Source organism: Lytechinus pictus, chromosome 4 (genome assembly GCF_037042905.1).
Source record: "Lytechinus pictus isolate F3 Inbred chromosome 4, Lp3.0, whole genome shotgun sequence".
NCBI classification, from domain to species: Eukaryota; Metazoa; Echinodermata; class Echinoidea; order Temnopleuroida; family Toxopneustidae; genus Lytechinus; species Lytechinus pictus.
Genome location: NC_087248.1, coordinates 12,753,355 through 12,769,831, shown reverse-complemented (window position 1 = coordinate 12,769,831; position 16,477 = coordinate 12,753,355). Strand labels below are relative to the sequence as shown.

Here is a 16,477-nt window from a genome sequence, read left to right as displayed (position 1 = left end):
GTCTCCTTTGAAAGAAATTTAATTGCTCTGCTTGATGATTATCTTCCACGTTTGAAATCAGAAAATCCATTTTCAGTGGACCGAATCTATTCTCTGGTTTTAACAGCTGTACAATACATGTACATGTAATAGTGAGTCAAAGAATTATGACTGGTAGTGTACTATCTTTTTTTTGTGGAGAAAGTGGGGATATGACATTATCAGCTTGTTCATTGCAATATGAAGACATGCATAGAATTGTTATTCACTTATTCCTTGTCCGATTTTGATGAAATTCAGAGGTTGTCTAATTTTACTTTATAATGTATATTATGTATTTGAATCATATTATTATTAGGCTACATGTAGAGTACCCCTTTAAACTTCTTTAATATTCTTTTGCAAAATACTTGAGATTGAAATGCATTACATGTACCTTATAATTACAATATCGCATCAAAGTTACAAATGTTGATAACTTTCTTATTCTACATGTACATCCATGAAAAACATTCATTGGATTACATCCCATGGTTTGAGTTGCTTTCTACAAAGCACAAGGAAATTGCATTGTTACATTTTGCACCCCCCCCCCCCCCATTTTACAAGTAAAGGAGTTACATGTAGTGGTTCTTTGAAGTTTTTTTCTATCACTGCAAATTTCATCAACAGCAATTAATATGCATACCAAAGTATGCCTTGGAAAATTCAACAAACACTGTTTGCATCCATGATACACTACATGAATGAATAAAAGAATGATGCTTTTCTTTCTGTATTTTTACCTGTAGCATCAAACTATTTTGGAAATTCCCTGCCTTAATTTTAGTATACAGTGTAATCTAAAAAAAATGTTGAATCCTATACACTTCAAGTTCACTCATGAAGTTTCATTGTCATCCCTCTCTCCATTAGTCTGTCTTTATTCCCCCTCTCTCTCTCTTACACTCTCCTATGGCTTGTCTCACTATCCATTTATCAGTCTCCCTTTCTATAATTTGTTCTTGTACTCCCTTTCCCCCCTCCTTTCTATTCTCCTCCTCTTTTTTCCCTTTTATCTATCTATCTATCTACATGTACCTACATGTACCTACCTTCCTTCCTTCCTTTCTTTTTTTTCTGACTGTCAGTCTCTCTCTGTCTACATGTAGAACATGTACAATTTCAATTCATATACATACTTGTACAAATGTACTATGTACATTTACTGTATGTACATTATATCTCCTCTTGCTCTTGATTCATTTTCCTTTTGCTTTCACTTTTAATACAATTTACTTCTCCAAACACATACATGTACATTCATGTATGCTCAGTGATTGAATGCCTTGCACACAGTTCCACTGGTACACATACACGTTAATTGGAATTTGTATTATTAATGAAAGCAACAATTAATATGTTTGTTGCCAAGCAACAGGCTTTGCCTTCAAAGCAGTTTCTTAGTTATTGAACCAAGGATGATAATATTCTGTCTGAGTGTTATATGTACATGTATCAAGCATTGTGTGAATTGCAAGTATGTACATGAACATGTACACACCATGTACATTGTAATATGTAAAATTACTACATTTATATTGGTTAAGATTTTAGTTATCTTGTGTATTTTCTCTTCCAAGTCCCATTATATTTTGTTTAAATAACAAATAGAATTTGCTATGAAAATTCTATCATGTTTGGTAGTAGATTACTGTGTTTTTTGTTTTTTGTTTTTATTTTGACCCACCTCCCATCTTGATTTTTTTATGTCATCATCTGTACATGTACGGTGTTTAAGAAACAACTCTTGATTGTTTCCCCCCAATATAATACTGAAAAAAACAACCAATTGGTTTAATTCTACATGTAGTACTAGTACATAATGTGTAGAGTGTGTGTTTCCAAAACTGTTTTAAGATCTACTCTAGATAACAACTTACTGTATACTTGTAATTTTTGTGTCTTCACCATAAAGCCAAATTATACTATTCACTGAAATTTGATCTTTTTGATATACATGTATGTCAAAACCTTGGCCATCATTTCTGATGTACACTTGTATACATGACATACATGTACGTGTACATGACATACATGTACAGTGAAAAAAACTGTACTTACAATTTACATGTTTTATTAAAAAATCAGTTTTTTTTAAATGTTTAATACCCAAATATAACAAACACCTACATGTACTGTATGTTTAGATCTCTCACTGTACTCTACAGTGTACATGTACCTAAGTTATAAACCAGACTGCCATGTCATAAACTTTAATGTAACTGCAAAAAGCTCTAAAATTATGGCCTCTACAGTGTACATGCGATTGGCTAGACAGCATTTTTTATCATAATAATGTATAATTTGTGATTGGTAACAATCAAAGAACAAATATATAGCAGGAACATACATACATGTACGCTGTATCAGGGAAAACATCCTTTACACTTTTGGATACAAAAGATACAGTTGGCCTATTAAAAAAAAACAATTCCAATACAATTTGTGGTTATGTACACTTGTATGTACAGTTTTTGAAACAGAGTAATGTACACATGACCAAAATCATAGTGATTGGTTTTTTTCTTGTAGTTGTATGACCTGATGACGATGGCTGTCAAATATCAGATATCACTCTGTCTCAAACCTAAGGATATTCTTCTTGTTACTCTAAACCACATGGATGCCATCAGAAGCTTTGTTTGTGACAACCCAACACTCAAGGCTGGTGTAGAGGGCGTTTGTCGTCTGCTCTTAAAGGTTGGTATAGTTCGTTTTTGAGTGCCAAAAGAACGTATATCAATTCATTGCTTTGAGCCAAAAATTGACCATTCATGTTGCGCTGTGTACATCATGCATGTAGAAGGGTGTTTATAAATGCAAAATCTTAATTTGCCATAATATGGGGCTAGGATGTTGTGTAATTGGTATGAATTTAATTAATGGTTCCTTGGTTCAGCCACGGAATTGTTAGTCTGGTTAAGCAATTTTACCACCACCATCATCAACATCATCATTGCTATCATTGTCATCATCATCATCACTATTGATCATCAACGTCATCAAAATCGTCATCACCAGCGTCATCATCACTATCATCAACAACATCATCATTCATCATCAACATCATCATTCATCACCATCACCTTCATCATCATCAATATCCTGTTAAATATACATGTACAAGAAATTGACACTGGAGAATGTCAGATACATGCAACTTGGATTACGAATCTAAGTTAGATATGAATGCATCACCTACATGTACATGTACCAGATATGATTTGTTCGATCAAGCATCTTTGTGAATGAAATTTTTGGCATTTCATATTATATGATTTTTTTCATGCCACACATTAAGAGGCGAAATATGAATTGTAAATTGTATTTTTCTTCCTGCCATACCTTTCTTCGTCAGACCTTTTCTGGTGTAACATTGGGAGAGTTTCAGCTCATACGACAGACACTTTTAGGCTTCTTTCAAGACATGCATATAAGGGTAAGGAAAATGCAACCCGTTTTTAATATTGACATAAATTTGGAAATTTATTGCTGATGTTTTGCAATGTTTTGTATTACAGTCAAGAATGTATGACCTTTGTGATTTATGGACTCAGTTCCAATGTATGCTAATGAGTCACAATAATTGTTGGTGTGTATTATACAAATTGAACAATATTTTCACAGTTTGTACAGAGTACATTTTGGATGTTACTGTACATGTACATGTACATAAACCTTGAATACTTCACCAAGCATCTACTTGTATGAGGTACATCTATGTAGTCAAGGTTAATTCAACATTGGTAATTAAATTGACAAACATTGAAATGAAAAGTTGTTTGGAAATTTCCACCTGTAATGTTTGACAAATAAATTTTCAACCCTGTATTAATTACTACCATCTTTAGCTTGCATACATGTAATTGTGCTTGTGTCAGAAAGTTTTGCCCTTAAAAATCATCAAATTTTAAATAATAAATGCTGAATTGTGAAATGGCTTTAGAATTCAGGAGTCCATATTTATTATTCAGATTTACTATGTCACTAGGCAGGTCTTCAAAAAGTAGCTTCTTCCGTCAAAGTGATATGCCTGACGTACACATGTTCCGCATAATTAACGAGCTGGGTGCTGATCAATTGTGTCATTGCTGCTCTAAAATATTCTTTCATCAAATTTCATCTCTCAAAAAGGGAAGTTATTCTTTAATACTCATGTCTTTGACTTTGTAAAAACATTTGAAATGTTGGTGAAGGTATGGATAATTATTCACCTCTCAAAGGTTACTGTTTTCAGAATCTACATGTTATTCTGTTCGAGTAAATTTGTTTTACCCGTACATCATTAAAGCGACCTATATGCATACGTAGGTTTAATTTGGTCTTGAGTTCCATTTTCTCAGACAAAATACATAATGTATGGTAGTGTGACCTTAATTCGCGCGTTATCTAATTTTTCGCATGGGCGAATACCTCAATATCTAATTAATATTTTGAAAAACTGATATCACCAACAGAAAGAGTGACTTAAAATTACCCAGTATAGTAATTTTCTTGAAGGTAAGGTCTCTATTTATGAAAATATTGGCAAAACATCGGCAAATTTTGTTACCTTTTGCGTCCGCTCCGAGAAAATCCGACCTTCTCGACAAGCATTAAGAATTGCCAGTTTGCAAGCGGAAGTCTCCAAATAAGTAAGTAAAACGTGATACCAACCGACTTTATGGCATTTTAACCTCCATCTGATACAATTAATGTTACCTTTGTCTGCTTGATTTCTTTTCTAAAGCCTTGCAAAACGATCGTGCGCAAATTAAGGTCACACTTTTTTATGACACCTTCAGCCGAGCGCGCGCACTAGTCGATCGCCGTGGAATTTTGAGATCGTGATACCAGAGAAACCCTTGACCTACTTTATAATTCCGTCAAGCGAATTTGACTGTAGGATCTTGCCTTTCGTTTGGTATTCATGATTTTGATTAATTTTGTGTGAGCTGTGAGAAATTTTTGATTGAAAATCAACTTCATGATGATTTTTAAAATGTGCGCAAATTATGGTCACCCCATCATACACATGTACATGTATCACTGCTTCAAACTAAGAATACTGCTCTCTGATTGGTCAACGAGCCTGCACACACCATATACTGACCCAAAATCCTAATTATGTCTCCATGGTTACACTCTATATGTACATGTAGTAATGAATCTCTTAAAATTTAGCACAATTGCATGTTTAAAACCATATTGAGCCAATGAGAACACTGGATTTCGTGAAATTCAAAAAATCGTTCTTGTATTGAACTTGATTTGAAATACATGTACAGTACATACATGTAGTGTGATCTTGACCCAATTAAAAAAAACTGTCACATAGTAAATGTATTTGACAGTGAGTGTGAGATAGTACAGACTTTGAAATACTGCGTTATACAGGCTCAAAATGAAAAAAAAAAGTTTCTAATATAAAGCTCAATGAACAAGAAAGTTACAAAGAAAATACTGTTGTATAAAGGCATGACTGAAATTCACTTCTCAGAAGAGTTTAATACAAATAATGGACCCCTATGAAATATAACAATTTCCTCTCTTCAATGGTTCAATAAAATTGAATTTATTGTACTCAGGTGGGATAAAGTGGTTTGACAAATTAATAGAGAAAAGGAAGTCTCACAAAATTCATGAGAGTTTTTTAGGGAGGAGGATTCGGATTGAATCTAGCCCATTTTCTCATTAGCATGTAGAGACATGAAGTCTGACTGGATAGTTCAGTTAGAGCACAAAATCCTGCAATATTTATACTACTGTACATGTACAACAAAATGACTGATTTCCTACATGTACATGTAGCTACATGTACACTGCGTGCCTCTTTGATTGTGTTGCTTGTTGCCATGGTAACAGGTGTTCTTAAGTGTCATGGCAAATGAGGCAAACCTACAGGTATTTTGTGAAGATGCCGGTGAAAACTGCATTTGCATTTCTGTGATTAATGATATCATAGAGCCGACGTATGAATACAATGTCGTCGTTAGCTTTCCTGCATAATAGTTCACAGAGAAGTACTGTATTCATAATTGTGAATGTGATATGTCATGACCAAATTAATGTGACTCATTGTCACGTTTGATGCTGCATATATTGTACGTACAATATTGCACACCAATAAGAAGTATGGTTTGATAATTGTCAGACCGTTTGCTTTTCATGATAGATAAACATGGCAGGTACACTTTAGATCAAATACAGACAGTCAGACGGCAGGTCCCAAGAAAGTGGCTTCTTTCATCCAAGTGATATTCATGACTTGAGATGTTTTGCATATTTAATGAGCTTGATGCGGACCAAAACACCTCTTTTCATTCGGTCATTGCTGCTCTAATTGTGCATCGAATTTCATAAATTTGGTATCATTGTAAAGAGGAAGAATCATTCTTTCAGCTCATGTGTTTAGATTTGTTCAAAGATTTTGTAATATAGGTTAAAATTTTGATCTAAAATATGCTACAAAATAATTATTTTCACCTGACAAAAGCTGCTTTTTTCACACTTTATTTTTGTTTGAGCCCAAATGATTTTTAGATCATGATAAAGCTGAATATGTATGCTTTAAAATGATATAGGTTTCAAAATAAGAATTGGTTTAATCGGGTCAAGATCACACTTTTCATTTGCCAAGTACATAAAGCAGCTTGAAAACAAAAATACTGCACTCTGATTGGTCAAACAGACCACACACTGGCAAATTCCAACGGTTCTAGAGCCTGGGCTCATGGGAAGGTCACACTTCCCATGTGGCAATCTCCTTAAATACCCCGCGCCTGTTGTTCTGGGAACCTTATCCAGCCAATCAGAACTCTGGATTTCATGCAAGTACAAAATTTCAGAAATCTCGTCTTGTACCTTGGTGGGAAAAGTGTGATCTTGACCCGATTAAAAGGTGCCGCATATCAAGAGCGGCATTGTGAGAAAGTACAGAAGTTCAGCTTTATGTTGATATAGATATCATTGAGGCTCAAAATAAAAGTTTTGCACAATTTGCAAAAGAAAACGGAGGAAGAAAATTCAGTTTTGAGGCACATTTTCAGGCCAGAAATTTACTTATTTAACAAAATATTGTATACAAAAGAAATGACCAATATCAAAGAGTAACCTTTACTCTAGATGGTGCAATAATATTTCATTTAACTTGAGGTTAAAACAGGTAAATTCTTAGAGAAAGAAAATCTCACGAATCACGAGATTTTGCAAGGAGGAGGATTCAGCCACGAGATGATTTGGATGAATCTGGCCTTTTTGCTCATTAGCATAGGGACCTGCGGTCTGACTGCAGAAGGGGAAATGTTTTGAATTCGTACATGTATACTTTATGTTTACTGTACAGGTACTAGTACAGTATTAGCAGTACCAAAACCAGAAGTAATCAGTTAAAAATAAAAATATTTTAAAAAGATATAAGATACATGTTCATCATTTACAGAAACTACATGTAGTACAGTAAAAGCAGTCTTAGAAGCAGAATTACATGTACATGTAGTTATTGTAGTATATATGTAGGTGTGCACATCACTCAGAGAACGTTCTGTCTTTTGTGTCGATTAAAGTTAATTAGTGAGTACACACACAAATACGCATCTGATTCCTATTTAGAGTGTTTTCATCATAATTAACCTTGTACCCCTATGATAACCAATCGCCATTGAAACTAATGAAAGAAGCTAGAGTATGTATGGTTACCTGGGATTGTATTGATAATTTCACAGCCACACAGTTTTTTCTTCATCGAGTGGTTGGGAACTTTGGACGTAGCGGTATATATTTTGACAAGTGCCTGTACTATAAATAGCGGGTATTTTCTTTTGGGGAAATTACGCGTAATTTGCTTTCGCACTGCCAAAATACCTTGACCTGACAAACTTTGAGGTGGTCTGAAACCACATGTAATTCCATGTGAGACTTACAGTGTTATTGTCTTTTCATGGATGAAACTGCAATGTTTTGTTTATAATGCCCAAGGTTGTACTGTAAACAGTAAACAAGGACTCTCAATTACTGAATAAAAAAGATACATGTACATACAGATACATAGGCCTACATGTATGTACATGTGTACATATCACTTACATACTTTACAGTCGAAATGTTTTTAAAATTAATTGTTCATAACAAATTTATAAAAGAATTCTAAAATATTTTCTCATTATTTTTTAATAGCATAAGTTTGTACAGTATTTCCAATATTTACAAGTACATTCTTGGGAAAACAAAATTATCATCATTATAGTTTAGGCAGTCTCCTGTCTCCTTTGTATGAACCTCTGACAGCATGTGATACTTTGCTAGCTGGGCTTATGCAGCATACATGTGCATTAATAATTGACAGTGTGCTCACTGCTCAAGCATCAGGTAATTGTGTTGTCACAAGAAATTAAACCTCTTTTGTGACATCACCATATGACATTTTGTGATGTACATGTACACAATCATAAAATTCAACTACACAAATACGGTACCAATGAAGAGGTGGAGGAGCATCTTTCACAAACACTTGATATTAAGCACATATACTTACCAATGTTCATTGTTTGGACTGGGTAACACTTACGAATTTGTCCACGTACTGACATTCAGTGTTTGTTGTAAAAATAATCAACAATACAAGATCCAATATTTTTACTCAGTAAAGATGAGCACTGTGACAGACAGTGAGACCAGACACACATTTTCATCATTAGAACTTGTTGAATGTTTGTGGTTGGGATGGGTTACTTAATATACATGTGCATGTACATGTATAATCTTCACTTGAAGATAAACATTATATATATAACTTCAACCCTTACATTGTCAAAAATCCATTGCACTTCTTTTAGCAAGGATCTTGCTATGAGGGTGCTATGCGTCTTCTCATTGCAGCTTTCTGGCAGTCCCCATTATTTTGTCTAAACGATGGTGACTGTGAGGATTTGTATTATTGTAAAGCTGCTTGTACATGTAGGTCTCCTGTGGGAATGACATGTCTTTGACTGTCGATATTTAAGATGCCTTTACTTAATAAACCTTGAACTTTAACCTGATGTTAAAACCTTTCGTCTCTTCTGTCAGGTGTCGATATTCTTGAAAGAGAAGGTGCAGAGTTCTAACGGGCGGTTTGTTCATTCCCTCGGTGGCGCTGTTCCATACGGCACAGAGATTCCAGGAACAATCAGGTTTGTAGAATATTTGTTCTAAAATCAAGTTGGTGTTACAAACTAATAGAAAATGTAGAGAGGCATATAAATGAAGGCTTTCATTTTATCATTATCTTTCAAATTGCATCTTGCCTTTTGAGCACAACATATGTAAAGGGAAATTTTAATTCACACCACATTAAGGTCAGGAGGAGATAATGTGAAATATGTAAAATAAAGGGGAAAATCTGAAATTTTGTGTACAAAACAAATGGAGAGTTGTCCACAAAATCAGCCATTTTGAAGCACGTTTGCCAATTTGAGGATCCCCATAGAAAGTACAACAAGAGTTTTTAAAAGTCCATAACTTGCTTATTTCATTTTGATGAAACTGGTTTTAAATTGTTCCTCTCATTTTACTTTTTCCACTAAAATTGCTTCTCTTTTGGGGTTTTGGTTTCCTTTAAAAGCTAATTACTGCACAAATTGGTAACGCAAAGAAAACAAATCTTGTTTAGAAATGCAAATTCACAACTTTCCTTTGAAAGGTGGTTTTCACTCAATTTTGACCAATATTATATCCATTTCTAGTTTTTCATGAAAATGATAGAAAAAATTAGTGGTTAATGCCAATATGAGGAGCAAATACACTAGCGTATCCAGCATCAACTATGACAAATAAATGTATGGGCCCGGGGGCCATTTGGGCCCCTGAAATGCTTTGTAGGAGCTAATGCTGGCTACGTGCCTGAAATACAGATTAATCCTTTCCTTCAAGCTTTGCACAGTACCTCTATGGGTTGTGCATGTACAAGTACAGTGAATGACAATCACCCATATTCTCAAGATACATGTCTCTATTAAAGATTTTAATTTTAATAGCATTCTCCATATTCACACAACATTTGCTCCGGGCTTTATTTTGTCAAAGATATACATGTGCATGTACATGTGGGCATTTTCACGGTAACTGACGTTACACGGCACAATTTTACAAAAAGCAAACTCCCATCATTTGTTGTTTTAGAGATAATCATACACACATTGAAAAGTGTGTAAAATTGTGCCGTGTAACGTCAGTTACCGTGAAAATGCCCATGTAGGGTTATAACATGGAGCTATTAATGGTTGTAATATAGTTTTGTGTTAATAGAATTACATGTAGGGTTAGGTTTAGGGTAGGGTACAGGGTTGAACTTAGTTATTTGATAACTTTGTTGAATTCATAGCGGAGCAATTGTCGCCGGAGAAAGTGTCATGGAATCGTCTCCTTTCCTTATACAGATATTTCAACCGAGATGGGAAGCAGGTTGAGACGGAGGAGTTCTCCTGCCCAGGGAAGTACATTGCCTCCTTCAAGGAGGGCTCGTTTGATATGGAAGGAGACAGGGTCATCAAGCTCGGAAGGAACATGTACTGTACATCAAAGACGGGAGAAGCCACAGTCATGGGGGACTCCGGCGGCAGGGGCAAATCAAAAGCCTCCGCGGAACATGTGAGTATGATGTTCCCATACTTGGACAAGTTTGGAGGCTTATGAGTCCAAGGAATAGCTTTCCTGGTGTCGGATCGCAGATTGCTCCACATTGAAAAAAAACTCTCTTTTGAGCAGCAGATTTTTAAATGGGAATGTACAGAACTAATAATTGAGAGCTTTTCGTTTTGACCAAAATAGAATTGGATAATCGAAGTAATGTAATATTTTCAATAAAACTCCATCAAAAAGGATTTATGAATTGTCATGATTGAATGAGAAATAAACAAGTCCTAGAAAATGTGAACATGAAAGATATATCTTGATTTTTTTTTTTTTTAATCCACAGGCATCAGCTAATCCTAATCCCATGGTGAAAGCAGAGCTTAATCTCCTGGCTCATCTGATGGGTGCGGTAGAGAAGAAATCTGCTGGTCCTGGCAAAGAAAATGATTTTAGGATCAGCATGTTCAATACAGATGAAGAAGAAGAGTAAGTCATTCCATTATTGATCAAAAAAGAAAAGAAAAGGAGTGAATTCATACATGTACTGTACCTCGGCATTAGGTGGTTCTCACTGAGTGCAGGCTGCCACTATAACCCATGTTTCTGCAGGTGTGACCTACTTCTATCCGACTGGTAGATTCAAGTTTTCACTGGTCCAAACTTTAAATTTACAGGTTCCCCCAAAAATAATAATAATGGATATTTAGAGGCGCTAAAAACAAAAAGTACCATAGCGCGTACAATGTATGAATAATAATTTTGCGATAATTACCACTATATTCAAGATAAAATGGAAAGTTGATTGAGGAAAAAGGTATGTCTTAAGGGAATATTTGAAAACAGGATACCTCTAACATTCCTGCCCATCCATGAACACATACACACACCCCTGTCCTTACCAAACACCCTTGTTGGCAAGTGTGGTCGTGCTGAAGTATGGTCATACTGCAAGTTTTAAGGATTGTCCCAAGTTGTAGTTTTCATTCCAGTTTACATTCTGGTTTGGAGTTCTAGTTTGTGTAATGAGAGACTAGAGCCTGTTGTACTAGCACAGTCTGATCAATCTTAAGGGATTCTAGTATTACCTCATCCTGTCTGGTTTTCCGATGAAACAACTGATAAATGACTGGGCAGAACAACTTGTGCTAAAGATAAGATATTATGTATTAAATGCTTTCAGTATTTTAGCTGTTTGCATTCAAACATGTGAATTAGTTACTTATCACAAACATTTTTGGCTCAAGTCTTCACTCTTGATAAAGAGCAGATTTCACATGCTCAACGTCGAGATCACCAGTTTTTCTTATAATAATTATCCGAATGATACCCAACAGTCCTTGTCAGGACTACGTTACGTCGTAAAAACACGAAAACACAAAAAACTTGATCATCTCTTTAAAAAATTGTTTCATTTGTAAGTAATAACAATAATAACAAGCATAAAAATATCATTTCCCCCCATTCAGGAAGTTTGCTGCTGCTCGACCTCCTCCAGACATGTATGATTTCAAGGTCATCAACATTGATGCCTCAAAGGTTGGTATTTAGAAAATAATATCACTGATTTAAAAGAATATTTTGAAAAATGTAGTAAAGTGAGATGGAGATTATGGATCCTATTTGATAAATGAAGAAAAAAAATTGGTACTGACTTTGCTATTACAGTAGCATTGCGCTTCATTCCTTCCATTCAACAGCCATCATATTATAGTTTGCTTGGAAGAATACCAGTCAGTAATTATTGTAATGATTAATGAGTATTATGTAAGCTGAGGAATTGTAATAACGAACTGATCGATCCTCAACGAAGTTAGCTCACTCTGTTGAATTTCATTGAATTTTTTTGTTCAGCTTGCACCTTATAAACTATTTATGAAAGAAAGTTTGTATAGTTTAAATCAATGGCCCGCTTTCTGAAGTCAGGTTTAAAGTTGTGGTTGAAGTATGGGAAGCCTAAAGTATCAAAATTGTTTATTAAGTTGAACGTTTCTTATGTTTACTGTGCTCTTTCCTGATTCATCGATGGTGAAGACAATAATCTATTTATACTTCCTAGACAATTGAGAATGATTTTAGAGCCAAATGAGCTGAAATATGATATCTCTACTGTTAGTGATTTATGGAACAATTGGCTATCCATACTTAAACCACAACTTTAAACTTGAGTTTAAGTTAACCCTATCTAGGCCGGGGGGGGGGGGGGGCCTCCGAGGCCCCCCCTCAACGAGTCGCGCGATATTTTCGCCGCACAAATTTTTTTGACCGCGCTGCTCGCTGACTTTTTACTTTCAAGTCTTGCGCAACTTTTGAGACCAATTTTGCGGCTCCCGGGTACGCGGTTCTGAAATTATACACAACATGTAAGTGCATGTCAGACCAAAAATTGCTCAAAAACGTGATTTCGTGTACAAAGTCAATGTAAATTGTGTTTTCAACCAAAAATCATAAATGTATCATTATTTTTAGTTTTGCTGGTCTAAATGTATGTATTTTATGCTGTTTATGATCTTAGAAGAGTCCCCAATGAATTTCATTGAAAAAACAATAAAAAACAAAGGGTCCAAAAACAAAGAAATACATAAGAAATTGCATAAAACAATATAATACATAACAAATTGATCTGATATCACAATTTTTTCATGTAAACTTGCTAAGAACACCACAAAGAGTTTCTATGCCAAAAATTAGAACATTTGGAGCTTTATTTATGGAGTAAGAGGAAAAAGTATGATTTTGCATACTAATTACGCATAAATTAGCATAATTACTGAATAACAATTCGCATGAAATAAATAACTATACAATTTTGTAGATTATATCCCAGACAACATGCGTGCCAATTTTCGGTGCGATCGCGCAGTCGACGGCCGAGATCTCAAGGGGGGGCCTGGGAGGCCCCCCCCGGCCATATGAACTCCCAAAATACCCCGGCGTAGATATGGTAAAACCCGACTTCAGAATAGGGGCCAATGAGTTTAATTGGGAGTTGGGCTTATAAGCCCTCTTTTTATTTTGTTATCAATCATTTTTTTGTGAGCTACTGTTTTCAGATTGTAACTGGGTAGCCAGGGTATGGATTGGATCATGGGTACTTTTCCTTTCTAATGCTCCCTTCTCTCTCGCTCTCTGTGGATCTTTCAGTATTTATCTTGATGCTATGTTGATGTTAATCCATATTGTGCTAGCAACATACTTCCCCTTTGCCAGGTTTATTGCAGGGCTACTTAGTGTTCATGAGTGAACATGTTATGCGTTCGTTTGGCACAGCTACAAATATGCATAGAAGTACACTGTATAGAGCTGTAGCTATGGGAAGCCTATGGGTTAAACAATCATTCTCTCTGTTGTATCACTTTTCTTTAGATCCAGACGAGCGAGGAGCTGAGTAGAATAATGGGCGACATGGCCATCCCGGATGCCACAGGTCCTTCCAATAAGGGCGATGACCTTTTAGAACTAATGGACAGCGCATCATGAGGTCAAAGGTCACAACTTAATATAGCAATCAGATTTTAATTCTTGATGTATTATACATGTATACATTCTTATATGTGCCATTAATGTCGAGTGTTTTGAGAGACAGTTTTAGATGTTTGTACTGCTCCGGAATTGGATATTTCTTTAACTTCTTACACCTGAATTCACTGGAAAAACAATAACCATGGGATAATATGATTCACAGGAGAAGTTACAAGATCTGGGTCCCGTAACACAAAGGTTATCGATTAATCGTATGCTTGATTTTCACAATGGATTGTACATTGTAGTCAATGTAATCAATCGTGGAAAAATGTTCTACGATCATTGATAAACTTTGTGTAATTGGCCTCTGAATGATAAAAATGAATCTTTGTGCGTGGTTGTTTTGTGAGAAATGACACTGCCTTCTTCATAAAAGTGAATTTAGATTGCATTGTCTGGTACAATGTAGAAAAGCATCCTGTTCAAAATGGTGTCGTGAACAGTGAGAATATCAGGGTCTTATTTTCGTCTGCCTTTTTGGGTGCTTGCATTCCCTGAATCTGATTTGCCATCGATTATAATCGTCCTTGGTTCCACTCTTGAGTAGTCTGTTGGAATCTGAATGTTACTCTATGGTTTTTTTTAGAAAGGTTTGTATGTTGATATCAAAGGACTTGTAAAAATGGTGGAATACGAAGCACATGCAAGAGAGTCCTTAGGTATTGACGTACATTAAACCGTATGGATTTAAAATATCTGGAATATGTATTTATGCATTACATATACTTATGTAGGTGGTATATGAATTATCTTTCTGATTTAGTGGAGCTTGGTCCATGTTTGATAATGTACATGTATGTACATTTAGTTTGTAGGCATGGGCGTAAATAAATGATGTCACACTATTCAAGTGGGGTGATGAGATAAAAGTTCATCTCTCCCTAAACAATAGATTCTCTGTGTGAATTTATGCCAGTAACTATAAGTTTTGATTTGTTTGCATATGTGTGTTTCATGGATTTTAATAAGTACCCGTAAAATTTAAAAGACAGTACTAGAAGTTTGTTGTATCTATGTGAAAGTGACATTCATGATAATGACCAATGTTGCCACACTTGGGGGGGGGGGGTGGAAGAATCCCCCACACATCAAGTGATGGTATGTTGGTTATAAGGCATTTGTCTGCATTGTACATGTATATTTCTTTACACATGACTTATAAAGGAAAAGTTCACCCTGAAGGTAATTTGGTGTTATGAAAGCAGAATATAATAAAAGTTTGATAAAGATCTGTCAAAGAATAACAAATTTTTTGATTTTCAAAGTTTAATTTTGTGTCTTCACATGTGATGTTACTTCCTTTGTAAAAATGCTTTTTTTTCCAGAAAATTATAAATAGCTTATCATACATATTAGTTCATATAGCATGCTGTAAGAAAAATATTTAAGTCATCAAACATTAAAAATATGAAATTAATGGAATATAAATTACATTACCTTGGGGCAGTGGCCCTCTGATGATGTCACAAATCAAAACTTAACAAAACCATAATTCCCTTATTCTTCGATGGATTTTTGTCAAAACCTTCACCAACACTTTTTTGCTTTTGTTAAAAATAAACTTAGCATCATTTAAACTTCCCATTTAAAGCTACTGGTCATGTAGTTGCAAATAAAATAAGTGATTTCCAAGGTAGTTTCTGAATCTATTGCCAATGCATATGAAGGTATTTATTTTGTCGTATCAATTTTTGAAAAGAAAATTATGGATTGTTCTACCTTTGAATTGTAAAGATCTGTCCATGGGGATTTGTGCATATTATTTGATAGCTGCATTTGAATCTTGAATTTTTTTTTGTGTGTGTTGTTTAGTTTTCTTCTCTTTTTTTTTGCAGCATATCACAATGTTGTACATTATATTTGTGCTGAAGTGTATGTTGTGTATAACAAATCAGATTTATATTTTTGTCTGGTCAGAAAAGACTTCAATTTGCAAATGTTTTTTTCTTTTGAATGTAGAGGTGGCTTGAGTTTGTGTTTTATATGTAGATTATTTCTTTATCATTATATGAGGACATAATATCATAATTTTTTTTTCAAAAGTTTCCCAAGATAATGTAACTAAACTTCATTTTACATCTCTTCACCTAATCAGGAAGGGTGTTTTACAAGGACAAAAAATTAATGTATTTATAGAAAATTAAAACTCATCAGAAACCTGAGCTTCAAAGATATATTTCATTCGAAGATTAGTATCTCTGGGTCTGACTTAGATGGCTATTAAAAAGCGATCCTCACAAGTCTAAATGTTCCAGACTGATTAAATTCATTAGAACATTATCTTTATATAAATCTATATTTTGCTAATGTCTTGAAAATGTTGCATATTATTGTTTTGAAAAAA

At 34.8% G+C, this 16,477-nt stretch overlaps 1 protein-coding gene across 1 annotated transcript; it reads left to right on the top strand.

Moving 5' to 3' along the window:
* The first annotated feature begins 2,553 nt into the window (after positions 1-2,553).
* On the top strand, positions 2,554-16,259 carry LOC129258996 (protein OSCP1-like). Its single transcript, XM_064098410.1, has 7 exons — positions 2,554-2,721; positions 3,380-3,460; positions 9,067-9,170; positions 10,416-10,626; positions 10,955-11,097; positions 12,078-12,147; positions 13,975-16,259. Exons 1-7 carry the CDS (start codon positions 2,566-2,568, stop codon positions 14,086-14,088), a joined length of 879 nt encoding a protein of 292 aa, XP_063954480.1. The 5' UTR covers positions 2,554-2,565; the 3' UTR covers positions 14,089-16,259.
* Positions 16,260-16,477: the final 218 nt, after the last annotated feature.

Bases quoted from the DNA above. Each gene is read 5' to 3' on its own strand.
- LOC129258996 (XM_064098410.1), top strand. From the start codon at position 2,566: ATGACGATGGCTGTCAAATATCAGATATCACTCTGTCTCAAACCTAAG. The intron at 3,461-9,066 runs GTAAGGAAAATG...CTCTTCTGTCAG, and splicing joins TTCAAGACATGCATATAAGG to GTGTCGATATTCTTGAAAGA. The intron at 9,171-10,415 runs GTTTGTAGAATA...TTCCTTATACAG, and splicing joins GAGATTCCAGGAACAATCAG to ATATTTCAACCGAGATGGGA.